The sequence below is a fragment of the Colletotrichum siamense genome, assembly GCF_013390195.1.
Source record: "Colletotrichum siamense strain Cg363 chromosome Unknown KSG_Cg363_contig06, whole genome shotgun sequence".
Lineage (NCBI taxonomy): Eukaryota > Fungi > Ascomycota > Sordariomycetes > Glomerellales > Glomerellaceae > Colletotrichum > Colletotrichum siamense.
This window is the reverse complement of record NW_023501019.1, coordinates 1,036,227-1,058,411: the sequence shown is the minus strand read 5'-3', so window position 1 is coordinate 1,058,411 and position 22,185 is coordinate 1,036,227. Positions and strand designations below refer to the sequence as shown.

General features: G+C 33.4%; 3 protein-coding genes across 3 annotated transcripts; 1 reads left to right on the top strand and 2 right to left on the bottom strand.

Annotated features, from left to right (window-relative positions):
- Nucleotides 1-4,364: 4,364 nt before the first annotated feature.
- sst2 (AMSH-like protease sst2) lies at nt 4,365-6,116 on the bottom strand (the record flags this gene model as incomplete). Its single annotated transcript, XM_036641145.1, has 3 exons — nt 4,365-4,548; nt 4,598-5,934; nt 5,979-6,116. 3 exons carry the CDS (start codon nt 6,114-6,116, stop codon nt 4,365-4,367), a joined length of 1,659 nt encoding a protein of 552 aa, XP_036492915.1.
- A 14,242-nt stretch (nt 6,117-20,358) lies between these two features.
- CGCS363_v009295 (uncharacterized protein) lies at nt 20,359-21,044 on the top strand (the record flags this gene model as incomplete). Its single annotated transcript, XM_036641144.1, has 2 exons — nt 20,359-20,380; nt 20,431-21,044. 2 exons carry the CDS (start codon nt 20,359-20,361, stop codon nt 21,042-21,044), a joined length of 636 nt encoding a protein of 211 aa, XP_036492860.1.
- Nucleotides 21,045-21,305: 261 nt separating this feature from the next.
- On the bottom strand, nt 21,306-21,842 carry Pfdn6 (Prefoldin subunit 6; the record flags this gene model as incomplete). The annotated part of the gene is made up of 4 exons (XM_036641143.1): nt 21,306-21,417; nt 21,474-21,598; nt 21,657-21,727; nt 21,782-21,842. 4 exons carry the CDS (start codon nt 21,840-21,842, stop codon nt 21,306-21,308), a joined length of 369 nt encoding a protein of 122 aa, XP_036492859.1.
- Nucleotides 21,843-22,185: the final 343 nt, after the last annotated feature.

Below are 22,185 nucleotides of genomic sequence, written 5' to 3'. Positions count from 1 at the left end.
ATTCTTTATCACCTCAGCTGGAACAGAAAGGGGTCTGAGGTTTTTCAGTCTACAGGAAGCGCAACTTCTCGGGGATCAGGCTTTTCCTCACGCCATTATTTTCCCGGCGAAGAACGACGAGTCCATAAGGCTGTCGCGGTTGAATCAGACGGACTACAGGTAGTGGAATCAGACCAATCACAGTCATCACGCAAGTACTGAACAGCTTCAATTAGATTCTTAGCAGCTCTTGCCACCGGCATGTCGGTTCTTGGATACATCGCTCAGTTCGTGGGACTGAGGTCCCTTCATTGGTCCGCCACAATCTTCCAGCTTGGGGTTACACTCATCTTGACAAGCATCCGGGCTTGGGTCAGAAGAGGGCTTGCCTCGGGGCCAAACGCAACTTCAGCGCTGGATTTAAAGGGCCACGACCTTGCATGGACCACGCTCCAAGTCATGTCTGGGATCGGGCCCAGCCCCGGTTCTGATGTGATGAAGAAAAGTAGACGTCGTTTTTCAATGTTTTACGTACGAGTGTTTGGTTGTATACGGCGCGCCTATCGAAAAGTAACCCGAGCCTCCTCGTTAGCTACAAGCGTTGAACGCCGTGGCGATCACTACTCCTCTATAAGTCAGCATCAGTTCTTCTGGGAACTCATCTCTGAATATTCTGAGGGTTCCAACGATACAAGCCCCAGTTCTCAAGAATCTGAGCAGCGCCCAGATCCAACTTTTGTCAACAATCAGTTTTTCAGTCGAATTCGTGGACCTCTGAGCCTCAATCTGAAGTGGTTATTGAATTCGGTTGCAGTTAGCTCTGACAATACAACCGCACAGGCTGTGGATCCATTAAACTGCTTTTCGGTAAACTTCTTTTCATACATCTCCCAGCACTTTTCCCGGACCAAGACTGCGGACGAGGTCGTAGAGGCTTCGAAGGCACTGTGTTCTGCCATAGAAAGATCCATGGAACTTTTTCGCAGAAAGTCCTCTATCACTTGGAAGCCACAGTTCCTGGGAATCAATATCAATTCCGGTATCCATGCGGAATCACACACCCTTGTCTGGGATTTAAACGTCACCGAATGTGACGTTGAAAAGTATGACCACACGACGAGAACAGACAAAAGATTCTTCTTCCAGCTTCAGAAGTCAGGAAATCGGTACTCCAATCTTGAACAGAATCGCGCCCACTTCGAGGCCGCACTATCTTTATCTACTTATAGTGACGCGTTCCGCAAGAGCCGTGTAACAAATCCAACCAACTCGTTAGGAATCTTGGGGCATCCATACCAGAATAAGCGTTTCAAACGGATTGTTGGTTATGGAAAGAAGATGGATGAACTATCACAATATTCGAATATTCTGTCAAAGTGGCTGGATCAACCTGTGCTTCAGTTTGACTTGACTGCGGCGCGAAATCAAAGTCTTCAGGGCAGGACGAACATAGAAGAGAACAGTGACTCTGCACTGGAACTGGAAGGCTTATTATCTGCGTTTCTTCAGGGCAGAACGAACAGAGAAGAGAACAGTGACTCTCCCCTGGAACCGGAAGGCTTATTGTCTGCGTTTGATGCGACACTGAGGAAAGAATTTCCACTCGCTGTGATTACACAAGGCTTGGAGCTCATGATGTCATTCATTACGAGCAGTACTGAGTTTTGGAAGCGTTTGACCAGGCTTTATAAGTTGTGGAGATGGCGACGGAATTTAGGAGCTGAGGTACGGCAAGATTTGAGAATCTTGACGGAAATGAGGACCATGGAAAATGCCAGCGCGTTCCTTGGCATGTTTCTTTCATCAGCTTCAGAGTACGTATTTCTATGATACCTAAGTGTTTAATACTAATGTTACCAACCCATGTTCGTTCTAGACTTGATACCGAAATTTCGTCATCAGACTGCTTTGAGGAGCTTTACATCCCAGAACATTCTGGAACGTCAAAGACTCTTCAGTATGCCCAAGAGATATTTTCTCTATTCATACTTGGGCTGGCTTCGCAAACCGAGAAGGTCAATGGAGATACTGTTATCACAGAGAGTAGAAGAAGACATGGTGTCAAGAGATGCGAGAACTCTGTTTTCAAATCAGTCGCACGGAAGTCGTTAATGCTAAGTTGGCACAAGATGTCGAAGAGGCCTATACACTTATCATCCCAGCGTTTGCCAAGTACAACCTTCTCCCACCTGATGCAGATGATGAAGGGACACCGCCTTCAACAGATCCAGCACATCTCGCAGATCCAACGACTTCACTTCATTTGTCAACCGCCGACTTGGAGGGTCAGCAAACCATGATATCTCAACAGGACCTAACTTCTCAGCAAGACTTGATACCGCAACAACCATCATCTAAGCAAGTCCCACCTCTTGGTCAAGAATCGGATCAAGAGGAAGCCTCTCCAGTTAATCGACATTCTCCTCACCAGAGCCACGTCTTCGAGCCGAGCGCTGCACAAACATCCGAGGAAACGAGCTCTCTGTCCACCGAGCCAAGATCGGTATCAGTCAGAAGGGCCAACTTTTGAAACGATGGTCAGAACTAGGTTCTTTGGGATACGCAATTAGACTGTTAGCTTCGCGGTTGAATCATTCCTCTCTGAATGATTACCACGCGAAGGTCAGCCTGGTCTGCATACACTGGGATGGGGCTGCGAAAAGTCACCATAACTCCATCCAGCTCTCCTGTCTTTCTTCCCTTTTCTTAGTTAATCCTAGCCCTGTTATTCGTGTCTTGTTTGAAGCCGTTGGTTTTATGATGGAAGATAGCTTTCAATAAACCCTATCAAGATGGTCGAGCAAAAGACCATCGATTGAATGCAGGTACATGTCCCCCAAGGACATCCCAATGTTCAACACTCATATTGGTAAGGGAGTCTATATGGCCAAATTGCTGTTTTAAGATGATTTTACATCGATCGGATGTGGGTTATATACCACTGCTTTGCCTTTCACGACATTGGTACTGTGTTCATCGCAAAATGTGCTCCGGGGTAGTCTCAGTGTTTACATATGTCTAAAAGCCCTGGGCGACAAGTACATAAGTCCATCCATGCCGCGCACGTGTCTTCAATTCTTCAAATCGCTAGGTTCTCTGGGTTCTGTGCCAAATTCTACTTCACTGTCGGGCGGCATTTGTCAGGCAACAAGAAGGTTGGCCAGCCAGGTGGTTGGTTACTCAGCCGCCCGGAGAGGTCCTGATATACCTGGATGAACTTCGGGGACTCTCATTCCTGTAGTCCTTAACTACCCCCTGCATATTCCCTCCAGTGTTGATTCCAAGAATTACTGACACCATTGCGAGGAAACCATACCTTCAGTCTGTGAAGACCTGTCTGCAATCCGTAAAGCTGCACAACGCCTACTGAATTTCCGTCAAGTATGGACGCAGACAAAATTATTGACGACCTTACTACATTACTTATACGTCTGTTTTATACGTCATCAAGCCCTCATACCCTAGATGCGGCGTTTGCTCTCACCGCCTCAATGGCCAAACTCTGGTATAAAAGTATCGCCTAGCAGAGAGTCGTTCGGCAAGACACGAAGAAATGGACGCCGAGAGACGACGCTAGCTTCCTCGCCTATCTTGGTCACCTGAATCTACCGCAGACGCCTCCGCGCACGATGCCTCCGGAGTATTTGATGTGTAAGACGATTAGTACACCCCTCCTCTCTCATCCTCGATTCCCAGGTATACCTCTCTTATTCGCCTGTGATCATTGCTAGCTATGCCCGCAATTTAGACTTCCTGACGTGAGCTCTCTATTGATAAGCTTGATGTCACAGAATAAAGTCAACGGCTCACAGTCAAATCCCCGAGCCCTTAATTGCTGTTCGATCTTCACGGAAGCAGACGCCGCTGACTTGATTTAGATATATATGGCAATGTTGGTGGGAGCTTCAGAGCACGGGCAATGAAGTGTTCCACATAGCCAATACAACACATAGATCGGAAGGCTAGAGTCCGACGTCGATCCGTCGCAGAAATTTGATAACAACAGACCTTTAAATCAGGGTTCACCAAAATCCACAGTGAGTGGTTTCGATTAGTTCCCATATCATGATGAGTTCTACGTGCTAATGTTCCGTCCCGACGTTCCCATCATTCCAGTTGAGTAGCGGACGCCCGCTGAGCGTCCAGCCGCAAGCCGTTGAACGCCCTCGCCATGCAACAAGCAAAAGTGACGGACACGCAGTCCATTCTCCGTCCGCAGCAGCCAATCATCTCGCCCAAGCTGAATCTCCTGGCCCAACCATCCCCCATCAGGGGAAATCGTTCTCAATGACCTCCCATATTCTCCTCGTGGACCGCTTACGCGATGGCTCATGAGTTGCTTTGCGCTTGCGCGATGAATTGCTCTCCTGCCGAGATTCCGACTCCTACCGGTTCGGCCGCAGGTCCTTCACATAAAAGTCGAGCTTGTCGGAGTGGTAGACGTGACCCGGTGGGTTACTAGCAGTCGTGTACAGGTCGTCGATGGAGTGCTGGTGGAAAGTCTGAGTTTGAGTGCACTGGAGGATATGAGTGAGGCCAGGTGGGTTGGTGAGGCGGAAGATGCCATATCTGTACGTCTGTCAGCTAAGATTCAGGTGGCAGTGGAGAGATCACATACGATGGCTGATGTCTCGGAGAGCACACGATGGCGATACTCTCCGGCATCATGACCTGGTATCCCGCCTGGGTATGCAGGTCTCTCGAACTCATGAAGCACGTCTGCGTGGGGTGCGTGTGAATCCAGCCGACCATCAACAGGTCTTCATTGATACAGTAGTCCAGCATGGCCGACTCGTTCTCCGTCTCGCAGGTGTCTGGCGTGCTCTTTTGCTGAGGAATGAGGAGGCAATTGATAAAGAGCGCGTTGTTAACAGGCCGGCCACACAAGATGCCACACATCTCGAGGCCCTTTCGGGTGTTGTCCGCCGCAATGTTGAGGAAAGCCTCCCGGAGCTGCGTGGGCAGGAAGACCGGGCGGATCGGATCGCCGTTCTCCAGGTACGCTGCTGGACGGAAAGTAAGACGCTCCTTTGCTGACGGCGGCGGCATAATCTCCTCCTTTGCGGGAAGTTCAGGGACGTCCCTATGCCCCGAATCAGGGGTAGGCGGTGGCATGTATGATGGGAGAGGTTCCTTGCCAGGACGTGACGGGGGCGCAGCATCGAGCTCTTGGCGCAATACCGTGAAGTCCTCCTTTGGCGGCTTGGGAGGCTGTGGTAATGAGGGAGTGTAGGTTCGCTTGGGCTCCAACGGCGCAGAGTCCCACTCGACCGCCCTCGGTCTCGAGATAGATGGGTAATGGTATGAGTAGCTGGGCGGTGGTGGCCTTGGCGGTGGGACGGGTGCCCTTGATGTTCTGGTATCCTCCTGGCGACCTCCATCGGTACCATCGAGTCGTCTCCTTGTCGCCTCAATCTGTCTGCGAATCTCGTCCTCGTCTGTGGCCACGCCCGCAGCCGGGTTGCCAAACTGTTCCCAGTCTTCCCAGCGACCGCCCTTTCTGCGCTCTTGCTCTTCCTCCTCACTGACGCCAGCCTGCCTCGTGGCCTTTCTCGCAGCATCTCTTCTCTTGAAGTCCCTTTGCGCCAGGGATACGGCCAGTTCTTGGTTATCAGCGGCATCGAGGATCTTCGCATTGCCGCTCAGCGTCGGGTCTCGTGCGGCAAACTCGTCGTAGCTCGAGGGCCTCTTCTCGGGTTCGGCCTTCTTCTGGTATGCGTTCATCTGCTGCCACTCATTATAGTCGCGGTCAATCTGCGGCTTGAGGCTCTCAAGCAGGCCAAACACCTCCTCCTGCTGTCGTTTGAAGAGCGGCTTCGTGAGCGCCTTGTTCTCGGGAAGCTTCGCATCGGGATGGGTCTTGAGATGGCTGAGGACGAGGACGGAGTGACGCCATAGCATCTGGTATGCTTTCCGGATGTCGCGATCCTGCAGCGCAAACGTCGCCTTGGGTGCCTAGTCAGTGCCGCGCACGCAGGTGCTGGGGAAGGGGTACCGACCTCTTGAAATAACGTGTCTGCGGAGCGCGCCCAGTATTTGAAGGGAATCGTCGTTCTAAATTCGAAGTCCTCGGCTGCATTCGTGATCTCCTTGATGCTCATGGGCCGCGCAGGCCGGGGGCTCGAGGGTCCGTTCATCTTGGCGGTCTCTCGTCGGGGGGAAGATGCTCGGAGGTCGAAGTTGGGGATGTTTGGTATGGATGTTGAGCTCGCGGGGAGCGGGGTGCGGTAGTGCCGGATGTCGTATCAGGGTCGCTGTTGGTGACGGACACCGTTCAGGTAGTCGTTTGCATTGTTCGTAGGTCGGGAGCCAGAAAGTGGCAGCCTTGAGGTCGCAGATGCTCGACCATTCGGTCAAGGCCTTGAAGGGTTTCGTCCCAGGAACCGTATGACGAAGCGCTAGGCGAGCCACGGGTGGCTGAAGCACTGGACCTGAGCGTTGAAGCACCCCGCCATGGCAGCCGACAAGGTTCACCTCACAGTGTTGGGCACCGCGCCGGCAATGGAGGGGTAGAGCTCGGACCCCTGCTGTGTCACTCGGCTGTATGCTGGATCACGTGACTCACATGGATAGGAGCTTACCTAAGTCAGGTGTGCTCACCGAAAAGATGTCCAGGTGAACTAAACAAGCCAAAGGTCAGTCAACAGCGGGCATGCAGCTGGCGGGAGGACCCGGGGCATGTCTGAGCTCCACCCCGACGTCGTCAAGTCCTATCAACAGCAACATCCGCCGTCAAGAACCATCTCGGACATTTCCTGTGCAATCTGGACACTTCCTTGGCTCTTGGCGCAAACCTTGGTTGCCACGGCGGACTTGAAAAACTCCTCGACGGCTCCGAACAGCGTGGCATTGGGGGCCCCGAGAGAAGAGACGTCATTCTCGTGCGTCCGTATTTCCGTTCGATTTACGAGTCGTCCTTCGCCTGCTCGCCTCAGCCAACAAAAGTATCCAAGCCTCGGGAATTCTCGGAACATCGCCCTGGCTGGTGTAATTTTCGCAATCCAGTGACATTGCCAGGAAATGGACGGCCAAAAAAACGAATGCTGCCCTGGCGGCCCGGCCATCCCGCCTGTCCAACCTCCGTTCCTGATTTCACTGCACTGATCCCCTTGCGGCTCGAGTCTGACGCCTGTCTGAGTGTGGCACCATGCTTGGATGCTCCCACCGCCTGCTCGAACGAGTCGGACAGGCACAGGGTCAGATGGTCTTGCTTTCCCGTGGCAGCTTGACGTGCAGCTTGTCGCTTGTTGTTCCGTGGTTCGTCCAACGTCGCCTACAGGCCGCCCAACCCCCCACGCTGGCACCTGCTGGTCGCCGTCGAGCGAGGACAGATGGTCCTTCTCAGGGAGACCACAGGTAAACTAACTAGAGGGGGGGGGGGGGTAAGACCACCTAACCCTACTTAAAGTAGTAAGTATATTACCTATACCTGCCTAAAGTAGTTAGAGAAGCTAAGGTAGTAGTAGAATTTTTAGTAAAGTATAATTTTTTTAATTAGCTAGATTTAAGTAAGTAATTAGAGTAAATATATAAATTATTTATTTAAAAATAAATTTCTTTTCTAATTTTATTTCTTTTCTTTTTTTCTTTTTATCTTTAAATTATAATTAAAATTACTTTTTTTAAGTAATTAAGAATTAATTCTACTTTTTTTTTTTTTTATATTATTTATATTAAGATAGTAATTATAGTTTTTAAGTTAAAGAAGATTATAAATATTTTAGAATTACTTTTAGATTAATTTAGAATTAATTTAGGATAAAAAGAGTATTAGACCTATTTTAAAAGTTTAGTTAATATTAATAGTAAGTAAGTTTTACTTAAAAGTATATCTTAGTATTTTATTTACTTCCCTTTTTTATTTATAATATTATAAATACTTCTAAATTAATTTTATACTACTTTAAGACTAATTTATAATTAATTTAGAATAATAAAATTATTATTATTTTAAGAGAAGTTTATTATTATTTTTTTAAACTAAGTAATATTATTAACTATATTAATATAAGTTTTTTTTATTTTTAAGTTAATTTAGAATTAATTCTAACTTAATTTAAAAGCTATAGTTTTTCTCTAAGTTTAATATATATAGTTATATTATTAAGTATAAAGAGGAGGATAGAATTAAGCTTTATTTTAAAGCTTATAAACTTAGTATTATTAGCTTTATTAAGATTAAGGTAACTATTAGTTTATAATTACTTTTAAATTAATTTTAGTTTAATTATTAATTAATTCTAAAGTTTTTTATTATTACTTTAATATTCTAAAAGATAGCTTTCCTATTTAGTAGAATATTATAGTTATTATACTTTTTAAGAAGAGAAAGAGTATTAGTTATCTTATTACTACTTTTTTATAGCTTCTTATTATAAAATATAGTAATAAGATTTTTATAAGTAATTTTAAATTATTTTAGTATTACTTTTAAATTAATTTTAATTTATTTTAAATTAATATCTTTAGTATACTCTCTATTTTTAGAGAAAGTATTAAAACTAAGAAAAATAATTAGTATAATAGTTATAAAGGTACTAATAAGAAGAAATATAAGTTTTTTAATCTTTTTAAAATTAATTTTAAACTAATTTAGAATTAATTAAGCTTTCTTAAAAAGTATTAAGTTTATAGTTATAACACAGCCCCCCCATAAAAAGACTACAGCAAAATTCACCCTATACGTAGGCATAATTCTAGAAACACTATATAGGCACTTTAACCTATACCCTCTACTAATTAAGGAAAATAGTATAGAAACCCTATATATTCTTACTAGTAAGTAAACCTTTACATAAAGTTAAACGCACGCTTTAGCTAAATAGACTAGTAGAACAGTAATAGCGCTAGCTACATAGTGCAGAGCTAGCAGCACTATATATAGTAGGGCTAATTATATTAGAACTAAAGGGGTTACTAAGGCTCTTATAGCCTAGTAATGCTATTAAATAGAGATAACTCCTCAACTAAAGAGGTTATTATAAGAGGTTCTCATAGCTAGAAGTATAAAAAGCTCTACTATTATATATAGGGCCTTATACCCTTCCCTCTTTCTCTTCTTCACCTTATAACTTATAATAAATCCTTCATAATATCTATACTATATAAAACACTTAAGTTCGCTAAGTATAAGCTAAATAACATACTTATCTCTATAAATAATATATAATATATCTAAAATAAGTTTAACCTTAGTATACTTAATAAAAAACTCTTATTTAAAGAATAATCTAAAGAAAACTAAAAGTATATTATCCTAATAGCTCTATTAATAAGCCTCCTAGAAGCCTTTATAGGTAGTAATATTATCCCTCTTACTAAGAAAGCCTTAAATAATATTAACGTAGAGTTTAACTATATCCTTAACTACTTTAATAAATAAGACTTCTTCTCTAAAGCACTTAAAGGTACTAAAGAGGACGTAAAGCTTATATAGAGATAGTAAGTATGCCTTATACTAAATAGAGAGAATGTTACTAATAACAGCATAGCTACTATAAAGGCGTTAGCTAGCCTAATTAAATAAGAAGAATAGTAGATAGCAAAGCAGTAATAGGGATAGTGTTAGCAGCGCAGGTGATGCGCGAGAGAGAGGATAGGTCGACAGTTTAGTAGTTAGTAATTAAGTAATTAAGTAATCACAAACTATATTATTGCTAAAGTGAAGTTAAAGATAGTAAAGTTGTCTAGTATAACGTACACATATAAGTGCAGCTGAGGTTAGGAGAGTTATAATTATATAACTAAAGGCTGTATGTATTATTAGGAGGCGTAGAGTTAGGAGGTCTGTCGCTCTAAGTAGGTAATAATCATAGTAAATAGCTAGAGGCCTTCTTAAAAAGTATATTACTACTTATATTTATTAAGTTAAGTTTACTTATAATAAAGCTATTAAAGGTTTTAAGGAGGAGCTTAAGGAGGACTTAAAGCTTAAAGAGCTTAAAGAGGGTAATAAGTTTAATATTAAGGAGGAGATCTAAAGTTAATTTAGGAATATTTTAGGATTACTTTAGGATTAATTTAGGAATAGTTATAATTTATAAATTTTTATAATTAAAGATACCTATAGTATTAGTTTTTACTAAAAGATTTAGTATAATATTTATTTTTAGATTACTTTATAATTATTTTAGAATTAATTTATATATAATAAATAACTTATATCTTTAAGAAGAACTTAAGATTTAAAAGAGATTTAGTTTAAAAAAGCTAAAATAAAATAAATTAGTATTTATTAATTTATTTATATTTTTTATTATTAATAAAGAAATATAAATAATAATATATTTTAAATATATTATTATTTATATTAATATAAAGGCTTAAGATTTAAAAAAGATTTATTATTAAGAGGAATAATATTAAAAAAAACTTAATATTTAAAAACTTAGTAAATATATTTTATTATTAATAAAGGAATATTAAAATTAATATTTAAAAGTATTAATAAATATATTTTATTATTTATAAATAAATATAAATAATAATAATAATAATATATTTTAATATTTTATTATTATTTATATTTATATTTAATTAATAATTTATCTATAAAATTTAAAATTATATATATATAGTAAATAATAAAATTATAAAATAGATAATAATAAGAATATATTTAATTTATAATATAGTAATTCTATATATTAAAATATAAATACTTAAAAGTTATTATATAATATATTAAGTATTTATTAATATTTAGTTTAAAATTATATTTAAACTTTAATATATAAAGTAGAACCTTATAAATTAAAATTATATTTAAATATATATTAAATATATTATAAATATCTTATATAAAAAAAATTTTCTATATTTTATTATAATATAATTTTAAAGTTATATAATTTAGATTTAAATATTACTTAGAAATATTATATAATATTTTATAATTAAATTAGTCTATTATATATTATATAAACTATTTAGTTTAATAGTTTTAATTATAAAATAATTAGTTAGAGAATTTTATTAGAAATTACTTCTCTTAAGTTCTAAAAAAGTAAAGCTTTTATTAATTAATATTATATTCTTATTACTTAAAATTATAATAAGTCTATATTAATAACTTTATTATATATTAATTATATTAATTAGTTATCTAACTTAAGTAATAGTTTAAAATAAAAGATTTATATTATATTATATTTTAATAAATTTAATTTATATTATATTTATATATATACTTTTATAATATTTAAAATCTATAAAATAATAATAATAAATTAGATATTATATAATAGTAATAGCTAATATTAATAATTAATAAGTAATAACTTATATTTAAAAGTTATTACTTATTAATATAAATAAATAATATATATATATTAACTTTTAATATTATAAAGAAAATAAAGAGTAAACTATAATATTTACTTATATAAATTAATTAGACTACTAATATATATATATATTTATTAAATACTTATTAATATTAATATTATATATTAAAGCTTATACTTAATACTTATTTAATAAATTTATTAAAGTAATAATTATATAATAAGAATAAATATAATAAAAATAATAGTAATATAAAGTAATATATATATCTTTTCTAATATATATTTAGTTTTAAGTTTAATCCTATATTTAATATTATTATAATAACTAATATAAATAATATAACTAATATATATTATATAGTTAGTATATTTAATATTATTAATATAATTTAAGTTAATTAATATAGTTAGAAATTACTATAATTTATAATAGTTTAGTTAATAGATATTATTTAAATATTAAGAAATAATATATATTATAAAATATAATATATATATTTTTTAAGTTTTTTATAAATATTATATTATATTTTATACTTTCTTAATAATCTTTAAGTTTGTAGTTATAATATAGCCCCCCCACAAAAAGACTATAGCAAAATTCACCCTATACGCAGGCATAATTCTAGAAACACTATATAAGCACCTTAACTTATACCCTCTACTAATTAAGGAAAACAGTATAGAAACCCTATATATTCCTACTAGTAGGTAAACCCTCTAAATATTATAAAGTTAAACGCATACCTTAGCTAAATAGACTAATAGAACAGTAATAGCACTAGCTGTATAGCATAAGGCCAGCAGCGCTATATATAGCAGGGCTAATTATATTAGGGCTAAAAAGGTCACTAAAGCTCTTATAGCGATAGCTTTATTAAACCTTCTAGTAAGGTACTATAAATACTACTATAAGAGAGATAACTCCTTAACTAAAGAGGTTATCTATAAATACTACTAAATAGAAATAACTCCTTAACTAAAGAGGTTATTATAAGAAGTTCTTATAGCTAAAAGTATAAAAAGCTCTATACGTAGAGCTTATACCTTTCTCTCTTCTTCTTCTTTACTTTATAACCTATAATAGATCTTTTATAATATCTACACTATATAAAGAATATAAAAATACTAACCTTATGCTAAATATACCCTTCTTTAAAAAAATAACTAAAACTATCACTATATAGTATAATATCTATACTAAATAAAGCCCTTAAATTTAGTAAGTACTCTAACTCTAATTAGAAGTAATTTATTATAGTAATATTAAATAGAGCTCTTAAGAATACCTCTAAAAAGGACCCTCTCTATACTATAATTAAGGTGATAAACACCTCTAATAACCTTAAAGTAGAGGCTATATATATCTCTAGCTATCCTAAGGAGTAGGCCTTCTTTGCGTAAACCCTCTATAATACTAAGGTAGATATAGCCTAAGCTTAAGTATAAGCTTAGTAGAGCTTATTAGTAAATGCACCTTATACTAACTACTTATATAGAGAGAGTGTTACTAATAATAGTATAGCTACTTTAAAGGTATTAGCTAGCCTAATTAAATAAGAAGATAATAATAGTAATAACTTGCTTCTAAAAAAGCTACTATAGTAGACGGTAAAGCAGTGATAGGGATAGTGTTAGTAACGTAAGTAATACGCGAGAGAGAGGATAGGTTAACAGTTTAGTAGTTAGTAATTAAGTAATTAAGTAATTATAAACCATATTATTACTAAAGTGAAGTTAAAGATAGTAAAGTTATTAACATATATATAAGTGCAGCTAAGATTAGGAGAGGTGGTTAGAGACTTAGGAGGTCGTCAGGTTACAATCATATAACTAAAGGCTGTATGTATTATTAGGAGGCGCAGAGTTAGGAGGTCTGTCGCTCTAAGCAGGTAAAAATCACAGTAAACAGCTAGAGGCCTCTTAATAATCTTTAATAATAGTTCTAAATATACTTATATATTTATTTTATATATTTTTAATAATAAGTATTATAAGGAAAGTATAATATATAAGATATAATATATAAATATAGTATAAGTATTATATTATATTTTATATCTTATATTATATTATATATTATATATTAATAAAATCTATTAAATATTATAAAATATATTTATTTTTACTTATCTTAAATAAGATTAACTATATTAATTAAATTATTATTTATTATACTAAATTACTAATTATACTAACTAAAATAATAATATAATCTATATTAATTATACTAATTACTATTATAATATAATAATATATTATAAAACTTAAAGCTAAATTTATATTAATAAAGATATATATAATAAACTATTTTATATTTAAAACTTATTATTATTATTATTATTATTATTATTATTATGTTATAACTTACTAACTTATTAACTTTAGTTTATACCTATTAATTATAAGCTATAATATAGTATTAATATTAAGTAGTAATATTAATTAATAATATTAAATATTAAATATAATTAAATTAAGTTTAATATTATAATATAATAGATATAAAATATAATAATAGATTAAAATATTTATAATATAAATAAAGATAATAATAATAATTTTTTAAGTTATTTACTTATATAGTTTTAATATATAATTAGATATATATATATATATATTAATATAAAGTTTAAAAGATATAAAATATAAAATATTATATAAATATAATATATAACTTATATTATACTTAATATTATATTTTAATAACTATATAGAATATAATATATTTAATATTAGAATATAATATATTTAATATATTATATAATATTTAATTATATAATAATAATTAAGTTCTTTTAAATTTAATTATTAACTAACACCTTTTTAAAAAGTATATAATATACTATATAATATATATATATATATATATTATAGTTTTATAGTTAAATAAAACTTATTAAATATAATATAATATTATAAATTATACTAATTATATTAATTATCTAGATATATTAAATAATAGTGGGCTGCTAGCCTTATATTATGAAATTTAACTAGTATTAACTGCGAAAGCTAAACTAATCCCCTTACCTTCTGCTAACAACCTTTAAGTTATATAACTATAGGTAGTTCAGACTTAGATATCTTCTTTACCTCTACGCTCTTCTAACTTCAACTATTATAACAAGCTAAGTTAACTATTTTCCTCTAGCTGCCTCTATCTCTATTAGTCTCCTCTATCTCTTAAGGCTTTTCTAAGCTATAACTACCCTTTAGACGCTATATTTAATCTACGCCTATTTTCTATTAAAGTCTCCTCTGCTATTTAGACGTCTATACTATAAGCTCTACTAGGTATAGCAGCCTTAAGGCCTCTATACTATCACACTATTATAACGTCTTCTACCTTACTACGTAGTCTTAATAGCCTTACTACTATTAGCTATACTTTCGATATATATTAGATTTACCCTTCCTAACTTACTAAGCTTTTAGGCTACCTTAGCTATTTTAAGGAAGTCTATAAAGTAGTTATATATACTAGAATTACTATTAATAGCTTTAACTATCTTTATATTAACTTTAAAGCTATATAACTCTATTATATTATCTTTATTAGTTATTTTAAATAAGTAATTTAGGGTGAATTTAAGTAGAATCTTTTTATTAGTATAGGGAAGGTTACTATACTTAGAGCTTTTAATTTTATTAACTCTAGTTTTATAGATTAAGTTATTTAGCGTAGCTTTACTTAGCTTATATATAGGTATAATAAGGGGGAAAGATATTATATAAAGTTATTATACGTATAGGAGGATATAAAGAATAGGCTTAAAGCTTTATTTAAATAGTTAAGTTCTTATACTATAACTATAAGAACCTTTTTAGCTACATAAAGAGTTACACTATTAAGTTTATACCCTTAAGTATAAGTTTAAGCTATCACTAAGCTCTAGCTATATTATAAATAACGCCTTTGCAAATAAGAGCGTTATAAATAACGCGTTTATAAATAATAGTGTTATGAATAATGCTTTTATTAGTACGTTTTGCTACTCTACTACTTACCTACCTACTCTCTTCTACTAAGGATAAGTTAAGCTAAACGTTAATAACTAATTATACTAAGATTTATTTATTTACTTTATTAAGATTAGGTATAGGTTAAAGTGCTATTATTAGGTTTTAGTACTATAAAAAAAGTATAGAGTGAACTGTGATACCTATTTATATAGGTTAACTAGACTGCTAATATATTAAATAATAGTAGTATTATTTATACTAACTATAAATTAATATTTAATATTTAATAGTTAGTATAAGTAATATTATAATAATACTTATTAATACTAGCTATATTAACTATTTACTATATATATTAATATTAAGCTATAATATAATATATTAAAATATAATATATATTATTTCTATATTATAGCTTAATATATTAATATATATATATATATATATAAAATATTTAAGTTATATTATATTTTTTAATCTTTATTATATTTATAATTATAAGCTTTATATTTAATTAAAATAACTTAATATTTAATTTATTAATATACTATTAATTATTAAATATAAAAATAATTATATTAATAATATTATATATACTTTTAGTTAGTAGTACTAAATATATATACTTTATATTTAAACTATTTCTAAATTAACTTTATATTACTTTTAAACTATTTCTTATAATACCTTATATACTATAATACTTCTAAATAATCTATTTAATTATATAATAGAAAATAATAATATACTATTTAGTATAGTTAGTTATCTTTATACTTTTTATTTTAGTAAACTTTAAAGTTTAAAGTTTAAAGTTTAATTTATTCTTTTTTGTTTTCTTTTTTAATAAGAGCAGTTTAGGATTAGTTCTAAATTAATTTTAGTTAACTAACTAACTATTACTTTTTAAATTAATTTAGAAATATTTATTTAATCTTTTTTAGTTCTTTATTCTACTATTAAGCTAATTCTAATAGCTAGTTAGCTTTATAAATAAAAGCTTTAAAGTTAATTTATCTTTATTTTAATTTTATAAGTTAATTTTAGGATTAATTTTTAATCTTTTTTACTTCTACTTATTATACTCTTTCTTATATTTAAAGTCTCTATTTTTTTATATTAAGGTTATTTTCTAATTTTTATTATATTTTATTATAGAGGTTTATTATAGAAGCTTTTTATAATTAATTTTAATCTAATTATAGTAGCTAAGGAGTTAGAGCTTTACTCTAATTAGGATTAGCTTTTTCTACTTTAGAAGAGGTAAACTAACTTAAATAGGATAGTAATTACTTTTTAATTAATTTTAAGGGGCTTCTAAAGTAACTTTAAGGTAAATAAGAAATATTTTATAATTTCTAATTACTATTATTAGCTTTATTCTATATAAGTATTAAAAAGTAATAAGAAAGAAGTTAATTAAACTTAGTATTATTTTTAGTATTATACTCTTTAGTATAGTAGAGCTATTTTATTTCTAAATTAATTAGTAATTAATTTAGGAATAATTTATAAAAATTTATTTTACTTTTCTGCTTATATAATATAGTGCTCTTAGAGAGATTTATCTCTTTATAATAGGGCTAGCTTAAGTATAGTATAAATATTATTATACTTAATATTAAGCTTATTATATTAATTATATCTAAAAGTAGTTTAGAAATAATTCTTAAGTAATCTTTAAATAACTTACTCTTTAATATACTTTAATATAAGTATAAACTTTTCTATTTATTAATATAAAACTTTATATAATATTTTAATAATATTTATATTATTTATAATTTAATTTTAATCTTCTAAAAGTATTTAAGAGTAATTTAGATTTAATTTATAAAAGATTATTTATTAAGCTTTATAATTTATTTAGCTTTTTAACCCTCTCTCTCTTAAACTAATCTATAAGTATTTTTAAATTACTTTTTCTATTAAGATTTATACTTTTTAAAGCTATATAAAGTTTTTAATATACTTTATAGCTAATATATCTTATAAAACTTTATATTTAATCTTAAAGTAATTTAGGACCTCTTTTTTATATATAGACCTTAATATTACGCTAGAAGTAGACTATATAGTAGTATATTATATACTTAATATATTACTTTTAATTATATTAGTTACTATATAATTTATAAAGATATAGTTTAAGATTTTTCTAAATTAGTTTTAAATTAATTTTATAGTAGTATATTTTATTTACTTTTTATATTCTAATAGTTTTAATTAAGGATAACTCTTATTATACCTTTATTATAGATATATTTCTATTTTATTTTAAATTTATATTCCTCTCTTAATTATTTAAAAACTAATTTATATATCTTTTTATATATTTTAGTTAATTTATTATTTATAAATATATAAATAAAAGTAAGTACTAAAGTTATTAGATATATTTTATATATTACTTCTAAAATAATTTTAAATTACTTACTTTTTTTTATAATAAGATTATACTATCCTTAGATAACTTTAATATTATTTACCCCTATAATATACTTATAGTTTATATTAACTTAAAACGTTTTAAAAATATTTTATTTTTAAATCTTTACTTATTTATTATAAAAATAGATATAGATATAATTCTCTCTATTATAGTTATAATATTAGATATATTATAAGTAGTTAGTAAGTAAATTAATTTAGAATTAATATTAAAATATTTATATTTTATTCTCTTATTAAACTTATATAAATTAGTATTTATATTATATTACTAAATAATTATATCTAATTAGATTTTAAATTACTTCTTAAGCTTTTATTAATACTATAACTTTATTAAGATTAATAAAGCTTTTATATAGGTTATAGAGCGTTTTATTATTATATTTAGTAATAAACTTTTATAGTTTATATAACTAGAAAAATATATTTAGAATTATTTTAGAATTAAGTTAGAGGTAATATTATTTTAGTATTTATTTATTTTTATATAAAGTATACTTATTTTTAGAACTATTTTAGAAAGCCTCTCTATAATATTAAAAGGGATAATAGAGGGTAGGTTAATAAAGTAGTAATATATATTATAAGATATTAATAATATAACTAAAATTAATTCTAAATTATATAAAATAAAAAAGTTCTACTTAATACTATAATTAATAGTATTAATTATATATAGTATAATATAGTTAGTTATTAAATAACTTAGAATTAATCTAAAATACTTTTAGATTTATATATTTATAGTAATAAGTAATCTTTTATAAGGTTTTCTTAAAGATACTATAGTACTTTAAGATATTATTAAGTAGATTATTATTTATAATAATTACTTAAATCTATTTATAATTATTTATATAGTTATTTAGAAAGTAGTTATTATAATATTTATAGCTTATTAATTAGTTAATATATTAAATATAAAGTTATATATTACTCTTAATATTTTAAAGTAGTTAAAAAGTAATTTAGAACTAATTCTAAAATATTTATTTTATATTTTATAACTATTAGTTAATAGGAATCTAATTAGTTATAATAAGTAGTATACCTCTTAAAGTAAGCTATTACTTTATATATCTAGCTATATATAAAAATACTAATTAGTAAAATAATTTAGAATAAATTATTTAAGTAATATCTTTTATATTTTATTACTTTTTTATATATAATTTTTTAATAAGTTTATATTATTATATTTTATTATAGTTATAAAAGTTTAAAAGTAACTTTAGAGTAATTCTAAAATATTTATATTTAGTTATTAAGAGAGTATACTTTTTTATTTATATATATATATATAATATATTTATAAAGTATATTTTAGAAGTATATAGATATAATAGCTTTCTAAGCTATTATTTATTTATAGTAATATTAAAGCTATAATATAATTAGTTATATATTAATTTATAATTAATTTAGAATTATTTATATTAATAAATAGGTTTTTAAGTTATTTTTTATTTAGTATTTAAATATTAAGTATATATAATACCTCTTTTTTATTTATATTTAAGTATAGAGGAAATCTAAGAATTTAAATTAATTCTAAAATAGTTATTAATACTATATTATTAATTTAAAAGTAGTTTTAAATATTTAGTTCTACTAAAACTAAAATTAATAATATTTTAATAAGTAAATAATCTTTTTTAATTTAGAATAAATTTAGAATTACTCTTAAATTACTTTTTAAATAGAATTTATTTAGAGCTAAGTTTAAATATTTTTAGATTTTTAATATTACTATATAACTACTAAGTTTTTAACTACTTTATCCTTAATATTAGGGATAATAATAGTAAACTTAAGAGGAATAGGGAAAATTTAAAGGGTAGCTATATTAAAAGGATTATTTTAGAATTAATTAAGGAGTAATTATAATAGATTTATAAGATTTATTATATTAAATATATAGGAGGGAAACTTTAGTATTCTAGGTTATTATCTAACTAGAGGGCTAAGATAACCTGACTAGCTGAGTAATATTAGTAAAGTGGGCCTCCTGCCTAGTTAGGCTAGTGTGGTTAGGTAAGCCCCCCCCCCCTCTAGTTAGTTTACCTCCTAACTGTTCTTAGGCGGTTAGGTCTTGAGACACGCCCTGTGGTTGCTTGGGGGGTTTTCCCACTAGCTAAGTGTCTCAGGGACGTTGCGTGGCGGTGCCGAGTCGTCAGGTTATCAGCTATCGCATCTTGCGATCCCGCCAAATCTGACGGCGAGATGGCTCGATGTTTTTGCGGGCAGTGTGGAGGGCGCGTGGAGGGAACCACCGCCGTGCTAACGCCGTTGCCTTGCTTGCTTTGAGTGACCGCGGACATCTCCCGCGAAACTGGGTACTGCCGCATGAATAGTCGATAATTTACGGATGACGGACCTGGCCATTCTGTTGTGTTCGCCCTGGCCTGGGCAGATTTCCAGATTCAGGGATAGGCGCCATCGCGTCCCGCATGCCTGGACCTGGACCTGGACCATCCCGGGCCTAGATGAGCGTCCCGATGAGGCCACAAGGCGACAACGCCAAATACATTAAAGGAGAAGTTTTCCTCCTCTGTTGCTTGTATAGATGCTATCAGCATTTTATGATTGTAAACGTTCATCATCCAACATTCAGCGTGTCCATATTCAAGTGACATACGCAATATCATCTCACACCAACACATCACCCATCATGTCATCCACGATCTGCAAAAGTCAGCCACTCATCCCCAACCAACATGATTCGCCACTAACAACCCTCAAGAAAGCATCGACAGCACAATGTCGCACTTCACCCTAAGCATGGGCCAAGCCTCCGTCCAGAACAACGTCTCCATGTGGACGACCCTCTCCCAGTGCTACGACGAGATCGCAAAGACCTTCGCCCTCCAGGACCCAGACTCCATCATCACAAACCCCGCCAGCATCTCCGCCGTCGTGCACGCGACCTTCGACCACGACGCCCACCAGCTCATCGAGCAGGGCCACTCCTCCATGCTCCACGGCATCGACGACGTCACCAAGGCGCACATGCTCGCCCAGGCCGTCGCCGGCATGGTCGCCTTCTTCCGCAAGCTGGCCACGCACCATGAGCACGGCCCCGTGACGCAGGCCACCTTCGACCGCGACGTGCGGCGCTTCGCCGAGTGCGAGCTGCGCGCCGCCATGATCCGAAAGATCGAGGAGAGCCGCATCTTTGGCCGGTGCTACACCAAGAGCCAGATCGCGGATCTCATCATGGACGCCGTCGAGGGCAAGGTCAATGACGCCGAGTTTGTGAGCGAGGACGAGTACCAGAACGCCATCGGCTGGGCCACGGAGCTGCCGGCGAGGAATATGGGCTTGCCGTGGGGGTTCACCATCATGGCGTTGAACTGAGGAGGAAAGAGGGGGGATGTAATGACCATTTGATTCTTTTCATGACGAGCCGGGGATGGATTTGGGACCGAGTCGGCATTCATCGGCGGGGACCATCATGGGGAAAAAGGGGGCGCATCAGCCAGGCGTTTCTGGGAGCTTCGTGATCGGAGCGGAGCATTGCTGGGTATAATTCATAGTCCTAGTAGCTTTTTTGTTTTATGTGTCGTTATATGTATCACCACTCATGCCACACCTGACTTTTTTCCCGTCATTCGTGCATCACTTCTTCGGCGCCGCCGCGGCCTGCGCGCTGGTTTGCAGCTGGATGATGTCGCCCTTCTTCTTCTCAAGCTTTCCCTGAACGTCCCTGATCTGGCCCTCATGCCTCTCGCTGTAGAAGTTAGTGAGCAAGCCGTCCGAGAGAATGGCAGATTGTGATGCACGTACATCTCCTTGGTGATGAAATCCAGACGACCCTTGACAGTGCTCTCGGCCTCCACCTTGTCTTGCTTCAGCAGCACGGGGCCGACGAGCTTGTAAATCTGCTCGCCGTCCTTGAGGTTGTCGAACTCCTGCAAGGCATCAGTCTTGCGCTCATCCGTCTGTGGTAGGTGCAGGATGAAAACTCACCTCTTTCACGCCGAGGTTCTCCTGCTTCTGAGCTTCGAGTTTTTGCCGCGCCTGGACGGTGGTTTGAAGTTCTGCAGGCAATTAGTAAAACCCCTTAACGCATAATGAGATTGATTGAGACATACCATTTTGGAGAGCAGTGTACTCTTCAGAGAGCTTTTGCAGCTTGGCCTGAACCTCAGCCATGGTGGGTGAGTTGTGTGCGTGTGTATGAGGGGTTCAGTGAGAAAAAAGTCCGTTTAGTGCGGACTGGGGTGCGGTGAGAAACCCGACGGCCTTCCGATGCAGTGGTTCGCGAGTTGGGATGTTTGGTGGAATGTCAGATGTCCTGTGGTGCCAAGGACTCAAGAGGTTTTCGCCGTTTCGAGTTTCGTTTGGTGGTCTGAAGACGATACCTGGTACTTTGATGCTGCCGTTTGCTGCGCTAGGGAACGTGGTGGTGACAGACTGTGATGCTCTTTAGATGCATATGGCCCCGGTTTGTGAGTATCGGCGGCCGCGAGCCTGGAACATGGAAAGAGACACACCG